Source organism: Liolophura sinensis, chromosome 6 (genome assembly GCF_032854445.1).
Source record: "Liolophura sinensis isolate JHLJ2023 chromosome 6, CUHK_Ljap_v2, whole genome shotgun sequence".
Taxonomy (NCBI): domain Eukaryota; kingdom Metazoa; phylum Mollusca; class Polyplacophora; order Chitonida; family Chitonidae; genus Liolophura; species Liolophura sinensis.
The window spans coordinates 60133369-60147586 of NC_088300.1; the positions used below are offsets into that span (position 1 = coordinate 60133369).

The 14218-nt window shown below is 36.2% G+C and overlaps 1 protein-coding gene across 1 annotated transcript; it reads left to right on the forward strand.

The window, feature by feature from the left end:
* Positions 1-117: 117 nt before the first annotated feature.
* On the forward strand, positions 118-10520 carry LOC135467448 (retinol dehydrogenase 7-like). Its single transcript, XM_064745221.1, has 6 exons — positions 118-468; positions 1356-1482; positions 2268-2353; positions 2946-3128; positions 5403-5540; positions 6115-10520. Exons 1-6 carry the CDS (start codon positions 174-176, stop codon positions 6462-6464), a joined length of 1179 nt encoding a protein of 392 aa, XP_064601291.1. The 5' UTR covers positions 118-173; the 3' UTR covers positions 6465-10520.
* The last annotated feature ends 3698 nt before the right edge of the window (positions 10521-14218 follow it).

The window sequence follows — 14218 nt, forward strand, 5'->3', positions numbered from 1 at the left end:
CGGTTGTCTTTATATTTTCCTATCGACCAATAACCAATGGAAACGACCATAACAAACACGCTGGGTTCTCTGTGGGATGTAGGAAAGAAGATGGCACCTGTCACGCCTTGAAGCAAATCAAAAAATAATCTCTTCTTCTGTTGTCTAATCATCTCTAGCGTGTCCGTGTCAGCATGGATTTCCGACAGGAAATTCGAGAGGACGACATCATTGTGTTTTCGCTGTTGTACTCGAGCATAACCGTTGTGTTTGCAATGGCTGTGTTATCAAAATTCCTGACGAACGAATTCAGATTCGGATTTCGCTCTTTCCTCAGCCTGGTTGTCTTGTTCATCGGCGAACCACTTTGTCAGTTCTTTGTACAAGGTCCTGGTGGATTGCTTGTGTTCGGATTCGGTTGTTTATGTATTTATTCCATTTTGCCAGCTAGTCATCTTCCAGCGGGCGATAAAGTTGTGCTTGTAACAGGTAAATTGACTGTTGTGCGTGTAACAGGTTGGCTCGAACTCCAAAACTTGAGAGGAAATTTTAGTGCAGCATTCGAAGTTGAATTGAAGTCGAGTTGAATAATATTATGACTGTCCTCCAGTGATATAAAACATTGTGTGGAATCAGGTGGCATCAGTTGGGATAGCCCTTCCAGCTGGATTCGGTGTGTTATTTTAAAAATTCTGACATTCATTGTAATGTTAGATATTCAGATAATGACATGTCATGCATACTTGGTAATAAATTTAGCTGTTTGTACACTTAATGATATTTGTCGGAATAACTGTCATCACAGTATGTCAAATAATTTCAACTTATAGCAGGGTGGTATGTGTGTGATATTACCCTCTATTTTATTTTGACTAAACACAAAATCACATAACAACTTATGTCAAGCCATCTCAAAAATACTTGCATGGACTGAAACTGCTTGGCTTTTAAGGTCATACGGTACCAGTATCTAAGCAGCTAAGAACAATATACATTCAAGACATTTCAGGAAAGTGCCAAGTTAAACTTCTTTTAGAAAGAGTCATTAATCTGCAGATCAAACTTGTCAATTGATGTAATTATTTGATGTGTAAATCAGTATTATGCAGTGTACATTTTAAATCGAGTAGACATAGAATTATTATCATAGTCATAATAATATGAGATGGGTTTAATAATCCAGTAGGAGACAGTATGTATGTAATTGTTACTGGATGAACCGCCATAATATATTACAATATCCAAAGAAATAGAAAGATGTTGATGGAAGTACATGAAAACAGTAAATAAACTGAGAGTTGTATTCACTCTTTCACATTAAACTTGACGCCTGAAATTAATTCTGAATTATGATATTCATTTGTGTTTTGTTCAAGGCTGTGATAGTGGGTTTGGAAATGCACTGGTCAAGAAGCTAGACAGTATTGGGATGAAGGTGTTTGCTGGTTGCCTCTATAGTGATGGCCCTGGTGCTATAGATCTAACAAATTCATGCTCGGACAGGTAAGTTATTATCATCTTACATTTATTTTATATTTCTTTTTGCATTGAAGTATTATATTTTTCTCTCTCTGCTTGTCAATATGGTCACATGATTGTATTGTGTTATTTGACATTATTTAAATTTTTTAATGTTAAGCCATGTATTCATGTAATGAAATGATGGTAGTGTGGATGCAATGACCGAAGAGCCTCTCCCCAGTGTGATCGCTGTGAGTTTAAGTCCAGCCCATGCTGGCTTCCTCTCCGACCATATGTAGAAAGGCCTGCCAGCAACCTGTGGGTAGTTGTGGGTTTAACCCATGCTCTGTCTGGTTTCTTCTTACCATAATTCTGGCTGCTGTCGTTTCAGGGAAATATTCTTGAGTATGGTGTGAAACACTAATCAAATAAATAAATATAATGTAATGCATTATGCTACTTTGGCCTACATGATGTTCATTCTTCATATTTTGCTCATGGTGATGTATACATTATGAAAACATCAAAGAACAGGATATGATTGCTTTTTCGATTGGTGCAAAACAGGGATCTACTGGGTTTATTTGGGAGACCAACCTGCTAGAGATATGACCACAATAATGTTGAATGTGATACTCTTCCCAAAAAAACAAACAGTTGAATAAACAAGTAGTTAGTGTTTCCGGACCCAGTAATGTCAATAATGTTGTGATTCTTTTCCCAAGAAAACAAACAGATGAATAAACAAGTAGTTAGTGTTTTGGGACCCAGTTACTACACCAGCATTTAACTATTGATCTGATAACTGTATGTGTTTCTGTGGTCAGGATGAAGATATTACAGCTGGACATCACAAAGCCTGACGAGGTCAGTGATGCTGTCACATGTGTGTCTCAGCACCTTGGTGAGGAAGGTAAGCATGACAACCTGTAAGCACAATGGTACTAGGGCTCGTGTTTATCAAGCAACTTCAGAGTTAAGGCATCAGTTGCAAGTGCTTAAAAATGCAAACTAATAACAGGAACAAGGTGAATTTGTTGTTGGTACGTTGTCATCTTAAACATCCTAGATAAGAACATTGTATTTGTAGTTGTTTTTGAAATGTTAACTGCTAGACACTTGATAGAATGGGCCAGGTCTCATTCAGAGATGGTTGTTAGGAGTGACATGAAAGCAGATAGTAGGCCATTAATCAGTCAGGGATTTGTCTGAGTTGATCTTGTGGACTGGTGGTAGAACGTGACATGGATAAACCTACCAACCTACCAAAGGTGTGCTGGTGGCAAGACACTGAGAATGAAGCCTGATTTGTACTGAAAGTGGTGTACATTAAACTTTTGCTACAAAATGTAAAGTAAAGCATTCATGCATCGGTGTGTATAGTTTCATGGAATGGAATTTCACTAGTTATTTTCAGAATGTGATAGATTGAAGAAACTTGAGAGAAAATTCTGTTTTTTTTCTCCGGTGCCATAATGTACATGGGTATTTGTATTGATTTTGAGGTTTATGGGGACTGGTGAACAACGCTGGGGTGTGGTATTTTGCTGAGCTGGAGATGACGTCTGAGAAAGTCTTACAAAAAGTGCTGGATGTAAACCTGCTGGGAGCTGTACGGGTAACTAAGGCTTGTCTACCTCTGATCAGAAAAGCCAAGGGTAGAATTGTAAATGTCTCCAGTCTGACAGGTGAGCCTTATTAACTCCTCAGTGGTTATGAAAGCAAGACTGATCATGTACCAGTCAAATAGTTATGTCCTTGTCTGTACATTTATGATACCATAATTTTTCTAATTTTTGGGACAGATGTCAGTAGTGGTGAAAGTAGATCATTACATTTCTTTACCAGCTTTTTGGAAAAGTAAAGATGTGAATATTTTGTTCATTTGATGGTGTAACTAGGTGAGAAAAAAGAAACTCAATTTTCCTGCTACAGTTACATATGTATTGATGTGAATTCAAATAAAATTTACTTATTTATTTGATCAGTGTTTTATGCAGTACTCAAGAATATTTCACTTATATAATGTGGCCAGCATTATGGTGGGAGAAAGCCCATGACCATCCATAGGTCTCTGGCAGACCTTCCCACTTACGGCTGAAGAGGAAGCCAGCATGAGCTGGACTTGAACTCACAGCGACTGCTTTGGTAAGGGGTTCCTGGGTCATTACGCTGCGCTAGCGCGCTAACCAGCTGAGCCATGGAGAAACCAGAAATTAGAAGGAAAAGGTTAGCTCTATATTACATTATTGTAAAGGTCTTTAGTTGAAAAAGTATATTCTCTATTCTCACTGTTTGTGGGCCATAGTGACAGTAAGCTGCAGATTTTGCTGGTGTGACTGTTTGTGGGTCATGGTGACAATAAGCTGCAGATTTTGCTGGTGTGACTGTTTGTGGGCCATAGTCACAATAAGCTGCAGATTTTGCTGGTGTGACTGTTTGTGGGTCATAGTGACAATAAGCTGCAGATTTTGCTGGCGTGACTGTTTGTGGGCCATAGTGACAATAAGCTGCAGATTTTGCTGGTGTGACTGTTTGTGGGCCATAGTGACAATAAGCTGCAGATTTTGCTGGTGTGACTGTTTGTGGGCCATAGTGACAGTAAGCTGCAGATTTTGCTGGTGTGACTGTTTGTGGGCCATAGTGACAATCAGCTGCAGATTTTTGCTGGTTTGACTTTTTGTGGGCCATAGTGACAGTAAGCTGCAGATTTTGCTGGTGTGACTGTTTGTGGGCCATAGTGACAATAGGCTGCAGATTTTTGCTGGTGTGACTGTTTGTGGGGCATAGTGACAATAAGCTGCAGATTTTGCTGGTGTGACTGTTTGTGGGCCATAGTGACAATAAGCTACAGATTTTGCTGGTGTGACTGTTTGTGGGCCATAGTGACAATAAGCTGCAGATTTTGCTGGTGTGACTGTTTGTGGGCCATAGTGACAATAAGCTGCAGATTTTGCTGGTGTGACTGTTTGTGGGGCATGGTGACAATAAGCTACAGATCTTGCTGGTGTGACTGTTTGTGGGCCATAGTGACAATAAGCTGCAGATTTTGCTGGTGTGACTGTTTGTGGGCCGTAGTGACAATAAGCTACAGATTTTGCTGGTGTGACTGTTTGTTGGGCATAGTGACAATAAGCTACAGATTTTGCTGGTGTGACTGTTTGTGGGCCATAGTGACAATAAGCTGCAGATTTTGCTGTTTGTGCAGTTTTACATGCATTAAGAACCACTTGTCTTCCACCAATATGTACCCAAAATGACCTAAAATTTTGCCCACAAAAGTGGATTTTTACAACAAATTAACTGTCACAAAATATTATTTTTGGTGCTAACACAGCAGAATATCATTGAATGTTCCAAGCAAACCTCACAACACCTTTCTAAAATCTGTAGAACTCTGAGATTCAGGAAAAATGGCAAGTTAGTTAAGGAGGAAATTTATGGTCATTGATAGTACATCAGAGTTCATCTGTAGCTCTCCAAAGGTAGGTGGCAGGCTGGTCTCCTCGACACATAAAGCTGCACACCTTCACGCCAGTAAAGAAAATTTGAGTATGACATTAAACATCAAATAATGAAAGAAATAAAAAGATAATAATAAAATAGATAAATAAGTTAAAAAATGTCATCTGATTTGTGCCTCTTAATGCCAAACTCTTAGAGATCAGAAAGGTAAATGGTTCAATTTGCCAAGTACTTAGCATCCAGTGCCATCTTCCAGGTTGTAGGACGAGAAAAGAGCAGGTACTGTGCTACAAAGAGTCCGAGCATTTGGATTGTGTCATCATGTTATTTAAAGAATGATTAATTGAACAACTTTTTTAACAAAGATTTTGTATATTTTTTCTTAAACTGTTCTGAATACACAGATATTTTCTCATATATGTATTTTGGAGCCATTGTCATTATTCTGTGCACTTAGTTTAATATTTGCACCCATGGCATTTGCATCACTGTTACAGGGCGTGTTCCAGTAGAAGGTAATGGTGCCTATGCTATGTCCAAACATGGGCTGGTGGCTTTCTCTGATACCTTGCGACTGGAGATGAGGAAATGGGGGGTGCATGTGGCCCTGATAGAACCTACAGGATTCTCCACTGGTTAGTTTACAGTCTGATCTTGTACTTTTGCTGCGGAGAGCAGATTTGTCATCAGTCTGTAACATCTGCAGGTACTGTATGACTATTATGGTGCTTTTCACTTGCTGGGACACAAAAGGTGTGGACTGGTGCCCAGCCTTGTCTGCCATCAACATAGTGTGTTGTGCACATAAGTACATCACTTGTGAGAAAGTTTGTCAGTAACTTGTCAAAGGTCAAAGGTGGTTTGCCCGGGCAACTCCAGTTTCCTCCACCAATAAAAGAAGTGAAGTGAAAATTGTAGAAGTAAAAAATACTACTGGTTAAACAGTGATCATATTGATAAACAGATAAATGTCCATTATGCAGATTTCACCCTAATGACGTACATATTCCAAACACTCTGTAATTGTATGTTTTGGTTTTGGTTACAAACATTGTTTTTATCTAACTACACATGAGTTAGATTCTATTCTGTTAAGAGTCTCAGTCTTTCATACATGGGTCTCTTTTCCTCATGAATTGTACATTCCGCTGAATTGTTTTTCCTGCCAAATACCTCATCTCCTTTTGTGTAAATTCGTCTTGTTTTTAGGCAATATGAAGGATTACATTTTACGCAGCAGAAAAGAGGAGATATGGAATTCGCTGGGCGAGGCCACTCAGCTCACCTATGGTAGAGAATATTTAGACTCCACTTACTCAAACATTATCAGTGCCGTGCCACGCTTCCCTAAAGATCTCAGTCCAGTCATCCGCTCTATGCGCAGCGCGCTGCTCTCTAAACGCCCGCGAGAGCGCTACCCTTGTGGGATGGGTGCAGAGATCGTGATATGCCTGTATCCACTACTGCCCATCTGGCTGGGCGATAAACTGTCCGTAGCTATCGGCTTCATTCCCAAAATGCTCCTGCCAAAAACTCTGCGAAGCCAGAACAGAGTGTGATCTACAGTAAAGGGAAAAACACAGGTGTGTTTTGATTGTGTACATTGACACTGTATATTAATAAGGTATCCTTTTGTATATAATTGTAAGTTAAGTAAGATACTTTGATGCATATTTGTTAACAATAATATGTTTATTAATGTTTCATACATTACATGTTGAAAGGATGTATTACCTAGTTTTAGTGCTAAGTCAAAAATGAGTATTTTCAGAAGGCCACAAGGGAAAAGGAATAATAGATTACAAAGTCATCAACAATTGACACACTTGGGAAAGATGATGTTAAGTAAAGATACAACAGTTATCTTTGTGACAGTTTTTGTCAGTTACCTGTAACACAATGGTAACACAAATCATTTTTCAACTTGGGTCATCATTATGACATACAGTGTGTGAATTATAAGCTATTTAAGTATTGTGCTTTGAAAAGTAGTAGAAGTGTCACTGTAAAATGCTCCCATAGGGGTCTATGTAGTACATCTACACATATGTGCATTGTATATGTACTTCACAGTATCATGTGCAGTACTAGGAGAGTTTTACATCAAACAGTGCTGTATTGTACATGTGTGCATTGTATATGTACTTCACGATATCATGTGCTGTACTAGGAGAGTTTTACATCAAACAATGCTGTATTGTATTTGCATACTATATTTATGTATTTTTATGTATTTGATTAGTGTTTTACACTGTACTCAAGAATATTTCACTTATACAACAGCAGCCAGCATTATGGTGGGAGGAAACCGGGCAGAGCCCAGAGGAAATCACGACCATCCGCAGGTTGCTGCAGACTTTCCCACTTATGGCCAGAGAGGAAGTCAGCAAGAGCTGGACTTGAACTCACAGCGACTGCATTGGTGAAAGGCTCCTGGGTCATTATGCTGGGCTAGCCATATTATACATGTACGTTATTACATGTAAATCTCCAGGTAAAATGTGCCATGTGTCACAGGTTTTCATATGGATACCACAGTGCTTGTGTCGCATATTATATTTATGTGTGTCACAAAATCAAAATCTCATTGACTGTGTCACAATTTTATGCTTCAAATCATCTTTACAATATGTTTTATAATCAAACACGTGCTTTATCATATGTTTTGTACTTTAAAACGTCCATATAACATTTGTGTAACTACAGTTAATTAGCTGAACATTTGGTTTGAGAGCATCATGTATCAAGGTGTGTTTAAGTGATGTGGAACAGTTTTCAGCATAACATTGGAGAGGCTCACATGTTGTTTTTGATTTATGACAATGTGCCACAATTTCCAGACACCACGTTTCTGCTAATAAGCTCATTATGTTGTTTGAGAGGTGGAAAGTGTCATGATAACTTTGTGTGACCTGAGCTAACTAGCTGTACAATTGAGAGCGTCACACACTGAGGAGTTTCAAGTAATGTGCAAACATTTCCAGATAACATTTGTGTGAATCTTAGGAGCTGAGCATTGTAGTCCAAGGCCATTGCAAGTTGAGGTGTTTTGATTAAATTTTGACTGTCCAGATAATTAACATTTTAATGCTAGCCTTATAGCACATTGTTTAACCTTTTTGAACCTTTTATTCAGTATGTATGAGCCCTTAATGAAGTGTAAACAATTTTGATACACTGTAGTACATGTTACAATGTGCCAAGTACACACTGACAGAAGCCAGATGCTTAGTTTTTCTGATATTGTGTTCACATGAAGTCAGATCTCGATCCATAAAAGATCACCCTAAGATGTACACATTTTGACACTGGAGTAACTCTTAATTTTATCATCACCCAAGAAATACATGAACTCATGTACTTGGTATCTTTGCGTATTCAGTAACACAGAAAACTAATTAAATCAAACTATTGAAAAAAGTAGGGCATATTCACCTTCAATTCAATATAGATTAATAACAAATAATCCGTTACAGATCCGAGACCTGTGGGGAAAGAAAGAACATACAGACTAAGATTAAGATTTTAATGAGTCAAATGGATCAAAAATGATGAACAAATGTGAATGCAAATTTAATATAGATTAATAACAAAAAAAATTATCCGTTACAGATCCGAGACCTGTGGGGAAAGAAACAACATACAGACTAAGATTAAGATTTTAATGAGTCAAATGGATCAAAAATGATGAACAAATGTGAATGCAAATTCAATATAGATTAATAACAAAAAAAATTATCCGTTACAGATTCGAGACCTGTGGGGAAAGAAACAACATACAGACTTAAGATTAAGATTTTAATGAGTCAAATGGATCAAAAATGATGAACAAATGTGAATGCAAAATTTGAAGTGCACCTCATCCTGATTCCCATGCACTTGCCTGCCGTGCAAAGACCGAAATTTTTTTAACTTCTAAAGCCCAAATATAAACTTTAAGATCATATTTCAGATTTTGACTTATGTTAGATATGGCTTTGTGGAATTTGCCCGAGATCACGTTATTGATGGGTTTTGATGATTAGCACGACATGCCATGAACTTAAAACCCCTTAATTCATTCACATTTGTACAGGTGTATTAAGATACTGTTGTTAGAAATATCAGCGTGCAATGGATTATCCTCCTTTTGATTCATGTATAATACACTTATTTTCTTCCAAGGCTATGTACCTAGGTAGGTTTTAATTAGAGCCTGTGTGTTCACATTACACTCAGAAAACAGTGCTGAAACCAGTACTAGTCCCCTCTTGACATGCAGTGATTACAGCTTAGCCTGTCACTTCACTTTTGAAACTGTTTTACAATAGACTCTAAGTGGTATTGTGTACAACCTCTTTACGTTATTCGCAATATTTCCATGAATTGTGTCATTTCTGTACAATCATCACTTATTTCAATTTTCAGTTCTGCAGGTATCTGTCGTTACAACTCCACAGTTCAAATTTACTTAATATGCGTTCATTTTTTATTACATGATTGTACATGCTTGTTCTTTTATTTCGGATCTCCCATTTATTTTTCCTAATTTGTTTGCTGCAAAGTATTTTTTAAGGTATTATCAGTGGTTTTAAACTTTTTGAAATGGAGGTATTATTTTCACAGATTTACCTTTGACATCATTAGATTGGCTAGTTGTATATATTTCATGAGAAAGTGAGATTGTTTAAAGCTATACAGGCCAAATTGTTTAAAGCTATACAGGCCAATACAGGATTGTTTAAAGCTATACAGGCCAAATTGTTTAAAGCTATACAGGCCAAAATTTACTTAAATTTTTTAGTTTTTACCCTATTATTGTGCATGTTCCTCTACTTCTAATCTTCCATTGTTTGCCCTTAGATTCAAACGGTGAACAAACATGTCTCCTCTGCTACTTTGCCATTTCCTTCCTAAGTCGCATGGTGTAGTCAAGATAAGGACATATCTGACAGACTGTCAGATAGACACCAGTTTTTATTCTGAAACACATTTCCGTTCAAGAAGAGATAGACATCGGTTTTTATTTTGAAACACAGTTCCTTTCAGGAAGAGATAGACACCCGTTTTTATTTTGAAACAGGGTTCCGTTCAAGCAGACATTATTCTACTATATTATAATACTTAAAGGAAGCTTAGGCTTCTAATGATTGTATCAGTCAAGTAAAAACAGGAAAGCACTGCCTGCACTGATTAAGACTGAGTGTTTTCTGACTATAAATAGCCTTTTCTCCTTTTTGATCTTCAGCACAGCTAACAAAAGGGGTGATGTAGATAATCATTTTAGGAGAAAGCAAAAATTTTGAAATCTTACAAATGCGACCACAAAAGAGTATTTTTTGAGGCAAATAAATGTCATGAGATATTATCTCTGGTGCTAAAATTTACATTTCCCAGTAGGATATCATCCTCTGGAAGCATCTTTCTAAAATTAACAGAACTCCAAGAATCCGGAAAAAAGAGCAACTTAGTCATGAACAAAATTTTAGTTAATTTAGGGTAACTTTTTTTTTTATTGAAGGACATAGGATACTGTATGTATTACATTGCATTGACACAGGTTGGATGATTTCACTATGTTTGCTGTTTGAGTGTGTTAGGGTTGTGTTAGAAAATGATTGTCAGATTCTGAATTTCTCCAGTGTCCCCATATATATATATATATGTATATATATATATATGTATATGTATATATATATATATATATATATATATATATATATATGTATATATATATATATATATATGTAAATTCATTGTTAATATGTGTGTAGAAATACAAATAAAATATTTGGCACACTTACATGTGGTGGATGTTTGCAGAAACAAGTACAGTCAAAATGTTCGATCGTCGTCACATATGACTGAAAAATTGTTGAGTACGACGTTAAACCCCAAGCACTCACTCAAAATGTTCGGTCAGAAAATCAGTGTGTATTGTAAACTGAGAGAAGCACTGAATACATGCTTGCAGTTTGGTCAGGCATGTATACTACACACATACTGAATTAGCTGAATTTATAATGAGAGAAACGAAAACAGTTGTGTTTTGCTTAAATTATATATAACGCACCAGTTATTTTTAAAATATGCGGCTGGTGAAATATTGCAAAGGAATTATTTTTGAAAGGAACAAACAAATGTAAAATTGCAGACAGAAAAAACTATACATGTTTGTATCATCTTTTAGTATAGAAAGAGAGGATTTCAGTGTGTTGATGAAAACCCATCAGTAAAATGTTTGCTCCATGATTTTTTTAACACTTATGTGACATACTTCATTAAATATGTAAGCATCACCTTTTCATTTTTTGTTAGAAATTCATTTGTAACTGTTTTTTCTTTGTTTTTTTTCTTCTTTATTTATGGGCAGGTATGCACACACATCACAATAGCATAGTGACTTAGTGTCACAAATAATCAGAGCCATTCTGTTTCTGGTCAAAGAAGCTTACACTAATACCTCCGCTGCTGTTTACAAATCCTTAAGATCAACAGTACAGGTGCAGCTGTACTGTCTTCTCCTCTGTCTCTGTGGCTGTACAGAATTTACCACATGCCCCACTCTGTAGCACCTGATCTCAAGAGGAAGGTAGCAGTGTAGGGATACAGAGGATTCAGAATGAGGGTAAACAGTCCCTGTTCAGTTATAATCTCAGTCCCATGTAACCCTAGTCATTGTACCGGGTACATGTATTTAGCACTCAGAGCCCACACAATTCTGAGATTATAACATGCTGTGATTCTATAATAAAAAAAGGTACCCCATGTGATGCCTCATTGATCCCACATTTTTGGGTGTGGATAAGAAGGGGAGGGAGCGAAACTAAACTAATTTTCAGGTTTAATAAACGGCATATTTTAATGTAGCACCCTTAAATGGCGCTCTGTCTCATTATGACTGTCATTATTGTGCTAGTGTAAAATTTGCTGCTTAGTTTTGCTGACTGTAATTCTTCAACCCTCTCACACGTTTGCAAAGTGTTCCTTCATGCATATTCTGCAGGCATTGTTCTGTGTGTTAAAGGTCTGTAAAATTTTGCTTCTTATGAAGCGTTGAAAATGGCCAATCCAACCAATGTAGTTTTGTATCCAAAATCAAATTATAAGTGTGCATAAATTACACTGAAAGGTGCTTGTTCATATGTGAAAAGTTTGAGGAATTAGGTAACAGTTATTGTTTGTTTATAGCATTTATATTACGTTGTGTGTACTATTTTTGTGTTCCCCATCAAGTAGTAGCAATTGACAGTGTCAGTGAAGTTACATTTAAACTTATGTACTAATAATCATGACACCAACTGGCATTTGAACTAATTTGTAAAAGCACCTGAGCAAATCATATCTTAGTATTTAACATTTTGTCACTGAAAAGATGCAAGCATGAAATCATCTTCAGTTCTAAAATAAAACCATGTTTTGACCATGGCTTGCACATGTAAGCATCATGTTTATGAGGTAAAAATGTACACATGAATAAATGGATTATATTCATTTGTGAACCAAATACACAACATTTCTAGGAATTTAAGCTTCATGTTTTGAATTCTCTTCATAAAATAAAAATAAAACTAAAAATGAGTTACGCAGGATCATCGACAGTGCTAAAACCCTCTGCTTTTTATGACATATTTGTTCAAAACTTTTTGATGGCTTTATTCTTTTGCATTTTTATTATAATTAAAATTAATGCCTGTGTTAATGTATGTGCAATTTATATTGAATATGGCTTTGTTTGCATATTCTATTTTATGTGTATAATTGATTTTGTTTTATGGATGTTTTGTTTTTCTTTCTTTCTTGTTGGTTTGCATGCCATGTATTTACAGTGCACTTTCCACTTGATCTCGCAAATCTAGCACTGTGTGGCATGCATGCCCAATGTTTGTGTTTCCCTAACCCTGTCTTAATCTGGGACAGTACTCGCATGTTAGATGTGTGGGATGTTTGTCAGGTTTTTGTACAGTATTTGACATTTAATCAGCCACAAAACTAGCCATTGACAAGTTGTATTATTGCCATTTGGGAAATGCCCTACCTGACCTGTAGTTTATACATGTACGTGTAATAATACACCCGATTTCAGACATGGACACTAGTAGTTTTATTCATTTACTTTGTTTGTTTGTCAATCTTCAGGTTGAAATTAAATTACTTACAACCCTAATTGGCTTTTCGTAGATGGTATACTGTTCATGTGAGTGGAAAAATTTCTGAGTACCGGTTGTGAATAAAATTCAGTCTGTGAACGTAGCAAGGTCTACTTTTATGACATGACTCTACCGTCTGTGTGCCACTTGTGGGAAAGCTTGACAGTTACTCGCTCAAGCAAGTGGTTTATTTCATTGTGTGTTTAAATGAAATATAACAGTGCTAAATCCCAATGAATAAATATGTTGTCAGTAAACATTTTCTTGTTCAAATTTTCTAAATGATAGCAATTTGGGTGAAGCATTTGATAACAATGTCACATTGTCTTCATGTGTTATACAGGCTAAATGTACATTGATTTTTATGAAAAACAAAATTTATCACTTAAGCCACTGAGTTTTTAAGGTGTAATTGTGATATAATTATGCCAGGAAATGAGTTTTGCAAAAATTAAAAACTTTAGGAACTTCCAAAATACTGATATATTATTCAAAAATTTAATAAAAAAAGATACAAAAACGATTTCATATTTAACCAACCATATGGTGTTTGATTTGCATTTGTTTTGCAGAATTGTAGCTCCTTTGTAGGAGAAAAATGCAGATTTTCAGTGATGTAGTTTAATTAACATGAAATAATAAAAACCATGAAAAGGCTGAAATTGAATTTAACTTTCCCAAAACCTTGAAAAGCCTGAAAATTGAAGGTAACTTTCCCAGGCATTCAAGCCTGGAAATTGAATTTAGCTTTCCCCAGGCCTTGAAAAGCCTGGAAATGAATTGAACTTTTCCAGGCTTTGAAAAGCCTGGAAATTGAGAACAGCTATGTATCTGTATGTGAAAGTTCAGCTACAATAAACATGTTATTTACTTTGTTTTAAGCTTATGTAACTGTTGAATATTTATCCTGGGTGGTTTACAAATGATGTACAGATCAAGCATTTCATGAATTTAAACTACATTTTATAAGTTGTGTTTTCAAACAAAAATCAGCATGGATACCTATGGCACACATCATTGTCAAGTGTCTTAAAAATAAAAATGGTGAATCAAGTTTTGTTTACCAGTCATCTCACAAAATAATGTGAACAAAATGTAATATTTGGTACTGTAAAATAAAAGTTAATGATTGTATTTGTATTGTTGGTTTATTCAAAATAAATCACATTTGGTTGAGTTTAGAG